At 32.1% G+C, this 6,000-nt stretch overlaps 1 protein-coding gene across 1 annotated transcript in view; it reads left to right on the forward strand.

Annotated features, from left to right (window-relative positions):
* LOC129758395 (lachesin) overlaps window positions 1–4,920 on the forward strand; it is a 589,306-nt gene extending 584,386 nt beyond the window's left edge. The window contains exon 12 of the mRNA XM_055755900.1: window positions 3,257–4,920. Coding sequence (XP_055611875.1) covers window positions 3,257–3,366 — 110 coding nt within the window. The 3' untranslated portion in view covers window positions 3,367–4,920. The remainder of the gene's footprint in view (window positions 1–3,256) is intronic.
* Window positions 4,921–6,000: the final 1,080 nt, after the last annotated feature.

A 6,000-nucleotide genomic window follows, 5' to 3' on the forward strand; every position in this document is an offset into this window, starting at 1 on the left:
AAAAAAGTTTACAAAAAATCACACCAATACACACAAATACACAGACATCGTCTGAACTCGACGAGCTGATTCGATAAGTATCCCCACTCTCCCCTAAAGGTTTATCTAAGACCCATAATTAATGATCTTCCAAATCGACCGATAACTATAACTTTCTGAAAGAAAGGCAAAAAAGGTCACCAAAATTTTGTTTTTAAAGCAAAATCAAATGAAAACATTTGATTATTTATAGTTTTTGATGTATTTGGCTATCATATCGCATAAAGCACCAATTGAAGTAATTTTAGTTTTTGTTCGAGTTAAATTTTACATTTTTTGCGACAAAAATGGTTTTAAAGAAAAAACATAAGAATGCTGCAGGGGTAAAAAATACTACAAAAAATCTTCTAACTGAAGTCATAGTAATTAAATTTTGGATGGATGATATTTAGAAATCAACAAACGCGATGCAAAAAATCATATTCCATCATATGGAAACGAGATTTGAAAGGTGAATCTCTGATTTGCATTTTGATACAAATGTTGCATCTAATCCTGCTGATGCATGGATTAGATGCAACATTTGTTGCAGCTACCCGTTTGACGGTAGCTTATTTTTGGGTAACTAAGGTCAAATAACACCTCACTAAGATGTCCTGGCCAAATTCACGTAACACGCGAATTAGAACTATTGAAAGTCCATTAACCTACTACTTCGAAATTTTTAAGATTTTGCAGTCAATTTTTTTCGAATGTTTGAAAGATTTTTACCCTTTATATTTGGAGCATTCTCAAAAATAAATAACAAAAAATTAAATTCAATTTCTATAGAAATGCTCTTGGACAGAACAATGATATTTATAAAAAAAAAAAACTATGATTGGCAAGAATCCACTTATTCTTTTATAAAGGCATTTATTTCTTTGAGTGTTTTAGCAAGCAAATAATATGCTTTAAAAATGTGCCTTAGGCGTTCATAACATAAATGCTCTCTGGAGCCACCATGGGCAGACATTCTTTAACATAATATATGCGGTTAACTGACGGTTTTCAATTATGTAATTGTGGCAGTTGAGCTGTCTTCGAATAACTTTACAGTGAATAATCTATATCACAGTTCCAAAAATTTACTATATATCGATTATATTAAAATCTTTTCTGGCATGAAATATGTTATCAACTTTTCGAAAAATTTGTATGAAATGCACTGAGTCTGGGATTCTAAATAGTCGTTTGAATTGACTTATTGAACATATAAGAAATACATTATGCAATATGCACAGTAAGTGTGAACCTTCGTTGAACAATTAATTAATTTTATTAGGCAAAATATTGTCATATGTGCTAATAGATGATGTTTTGTCATGTCTTTTACAAAATGTTGCTTAAAGATGCGCCTTAAGAACTTTATTGAAAATACTTTTTTTCAAAGCACTTTTGAATGGGATCAAGAGAGGCATTGAACCCTTTTATTACCGAGCAAAACGAGCAAACATCAGCAAAAATAACCGTCCCAAATCGGTGAAGTTTCTTATAAAGCTTTCAAATTAGAAGCATAAATGATATTAACAACAGCTGTTTCTTGAAATAATTATGAAAAATTAAATCATGTTGATTTTTTCGACGTTTGTTTGAGCTCACAAGGAAAATGCCATAAAAATACATCATTGAATGTTTAGGACATAAATTCATCTGACGCAATTCAATTTATAATGAGTAAGCAAACGTTAGAAAGTTCATCAGAAACTGTGATGTTTCGGCTTCAAATTCACTCATTTTCTGAAAAAAAAAAAAGTTTGTTAAACATCGCATCGCCAACGTAATTTCATTTCTAGAACAGGTATGAAATTGCTTTTCTTTTACACAAAGTTTAATTGCTATAACCTTGAGTTAACATACGCAAAATCCAATGCAACGTCGAATTTAGTTTCTAGAATAGTCTCAGAAAATGCAGATTGATAAAAATGTCTAAAACCAGCTACCTTTACATAAACGTTGGAATTCTGTGTTTCGAACATTATAAATCTACCAAAATGTCACAAATTACACAGAAATTGTTTTGACTATTATGTGTCACTGAAAACTTAAATTAAATCACCTGTAATTAACAAAACCTGTAATTATAAATATTTTTCCTTGAAAGTTAACGAAGATTCATTTATTATTGCAGCAAATGTCCTGTAAAAAAGTTGTAGTTTTCGACCTGTGAAATTACGATAAATGTCTTGCTCCTTTTTGTTACAGGACATTTGCGTAATTTTACAGGAAATATTTTTTGCTGTATACGTTTACTTTGCAATTCACATGAATCAATCAAAAATGTTTCATATTATATTGATTTATTAAAAAGTAAGGTTTTCACATCACTTTTTATATGTTTGTGAGCATTGTCTTGAGAAATTTCAAAAAAATATTTCCATTTAAGCAACATTTAGCTTTTAACTTCAGCTTTCTCAAGAATTAGGTGAATTTTTTCCCGAGTACTTAATAACTGACCTACAGCCTGTTTCCCGAAGCATGTTTATTAAAAAAAAAATTTAAAATGAATGATTTTAGCTTAATATTGTATGTAAATCATATTTGACTGACGTTCCGCGTTACAAGCATTTCTAAGCTATAAATTTTGTGAAAATCGGTTGAGAAACAAAACGGAAATAATGATGAGTTTTTCGAAACCTTCAAACTTAAAAAAAAAATTCAAAAAACGTCAATTTTGAAAATTAAAACAGTCATGTAGAAAAAATTCGCCCTCTGGTACGTTTAGTGTTAAGCAAAAACAGACAAACAACGATTGTTGTTTGGTTTTTTTTCGTCCTCTGACAAAATATAAATAGTTGTCAGGCTTCATGTCGAAACAAAAACAAAGGTCTCTGGAGCCACCAGTAGTTAAAATTAGTTTCATTTGTATGAAAATAATTTACGTTACATTCTGGCTACATTTCTGGCTACAACTCCATAGTTGAAATATCGTTTGTAGCATCGAATTAAAAATGTTTGAAATTTCAACAATAAATCTCTTGAGAATAAGTTGATGAAATTTTCGAAAAAAATGAAAATATCGAGAAAAATCAAAACTCTACTAAAAAATTACAATTTTGATTCGCTTGAATGATTTTAATTTATGCAAAAATTAAGCGATTAATTAAAATGTTTTTCATAATCTACCGACTTTATAAATTTAAACTCTGAAAAATGTCAAAAAACAGATTTTGTTGATTACTTCTTTCCTTTTTTTCGTGCGGTTTCTAAACTTGTTTTTTTTCTTGTTTTTCCACAGCTTCCAGCTTACGATGGAACAGCCAGGTCTACCAGATGCTGATCAAGATTCTGAGCATATCCTCGACGCTCACCTACTCCTACTGCGTAACGAATCAGCTTTTCCTGTAATCTTCGGGTCTGGAAAAACGACGTAGTGGTGGGCAGCTTTGAGTGTGAATGTTTGTAATGTTTATAAAATTATACTATAGGTCGTAGCTAATGTAAAAATATGAAAATCATTACCAGCGGTAGCAGTTTATTTATTAAGTGGGAAATAATGTATTTATCGTTCCTCCCCTCCTCGATCCATATCAACTGAAAGATTACTCAGATTGAACTCATTGTTTTGAAACGTTGTTTTTCAGTTAGAGAGCCAGGAAATCAATGAATAAATACAGAATCGCTGTAAGTTTGTACATTACAAGAAAAATAACTCAACCCGTTGAGACGAGGCTAAAGCAAGTGATATCGATATACTTAGTCAAATTGAAGCGAGACAACTTCTCCACATATCCAAACTACCCTACAATCCCCTCATCTCCCTAATCCAGTTCCTCATTCTGCAGAAGTTCAAGTTTCCCTAAACCAGAAAGGAAAATATCACAATAAAACTTTTGGAAAGACTAGCACCCAATATCATATTGATCGAAACGACTAAATAGTATGTTAAATAATTCAAATCCTTTATCTTACTCTAGCAAATATTTGAAGAACATTATGAAAGAGATATGCGCTTTTCTGTTGCAAAAATGAAAATGCATCACCTAAGAAGGACTCACTAACGGTCAGAATATAACTACATAGAGTACATAATTACACATAACGATCCCTAGGCTCAAGTTCATCCGAATGGAACAGAACATATTGTAAAATAACATACAAACAAATCAGAGGAATATGGAAAACAAATCAAATCAGTTGTTGATTAGATGTAAACAAAACTTATACAGTAGGTATTGAGGGCGACCTGAGGCGAAAAGAATGTTAAACTATGGAGAAATGCCAACGAAATAGTAAGGTGTATATAGTTTATATAAAGAAAGAAAAATTATTTCAATACAGAAGGATTGAACGCAAAGTGTTAGCACACAATTGTGACAATTTGTAAAAATATACAGATTCATTTACAATCTAGCAAAATAGTAAAAATACACAACAGAAAACCAATATGATCAAACGAGCAAATCTGTCAGCAGACGACATCATCGTTTAAAGCTCATCATACCTTAATGTTGAAATTCAACAAGTTTAATTTTCTTGATTTGTTTTACGAAATTGGTCTCATTATTCATAGTTCAAAATTTGAAATCTGAATTGAAAAAAACCCGTTGAACATTTTGATTTGTAACTTTAAACTTTTATTATGTTGTAGGCCTAACAAAGAATTCAATTTATAGTTGAAACGTTAATAAAAGTTTAAAACTACCAAAATCTTATGTCATCATTGTCATAGCTTCTCATCTACCCTGAAATCCTACAGCTGATGGCATCCAAAAATTCACACAAGTTCTCAAAAAAAAAAAACACATTTGCCAAGAAAGCTAAACTCGACACAAAACGCTAGTTACACAACTTGTTCAAACATAAGCATAAAGGATATTTTTGTTAACTTTGGCAGGCAAGGATTGAATAATACGAAAAAGATGCAAATAAAGCGCAAAGGAAATATTTGATTTGAATAAATTCTCATTCGTCTTTCATTTTTATCCCCAATCGGAAAAGTATCCAGAGAAAATCCCTTCGCCAAAAACAACCGCTGCAGCAAGTATCATCATCATCATCATCAACGTCATCCTCGTCATCGATTCGGCCACGGACGGATTAAATGCAATCAAAAAACTAATAATCGAAAAATCTTTACAATGTCGCAGCGAACGTCGTCGTCGTTTGAGTTTTTGCCGGGTCGTTGTCTCGGTTCCAAAAATGTTGGCCATCACGGCTTAGAGCTTTGAAGGGGTTTTTCTTTACTCCCAATCCGACGATTTTAGATGAAATGTCCTTTGATTCACGATTTTTCCTTTTTTGAATTTTTCATTCTTTACGCTTTTTGCTTCATACGGATGAAGCCGAACCACCAGTGCAGAAGATAGTTTTCAGATCACACGGCCATCGAAATATCGAATTTTGCAGATTTGATTGGATGCGACATCTTTTCTCATCTTTGTCTGTATCTATGGAATGTCTTTAAAAAAAATATTATCACAAAATGCTTTCACACATGTCACATTAACGGAAACTTTGAGCGCGTAGATCTGACATCACATAGATAAGACTGTTTTCCAGAAATAAAATCAATTTTTATTAACTCTTTGGTTTTTGAAGGCATTCACTCTGGAAACCTTCAAGCTATAACTTTCTGGAGCCATCAGTAAATGATACAATTTGGATCTTCCAATTTCCCAGCATAGCGACGCACTACATCGAGGAGTGCAAGTCCAATACGCTGGTAACTCTTTGAATGTCATCCCCACCTAGGAAATATCTGAGCTGGATTGAAGTATTGTTTCTGGTAAACGAAATCGTTGAGCATTTTATGATGTTTCACAAAAGTAGAGAGCGGGTCCATATTTTTTTTCGAAATTTCTTACAATCTTTTATCTATTTTACTGGTAAGAATAACATCACGTCATCGGCGCAGATCAAAACGAATAAATCGTTTAGAAAGTCAGGTAAGTTGTTGAACTGCTTGCTGAAAACTATCGAGGGGTAGCAATTCTTTCTGCTATACCAAAAATGTTTGAGAGCATAATTTACGACCATATA

This window comes from Uranotaenia lowii, chromosome 3, assembly GCF_029784155.1.
Source record: "Uranotaenia lowii strain MFRU-FL chromosome 3, ASM2978415v1, whole genome shotgun sequence".
In the NCBI taxonomy this organism is placed as follows: Eukaryota; Metazoa; Arthropoda; class Insecta; order Diptera; family Culicidae; genus Uranotaenia; species Uranotaenia lowii.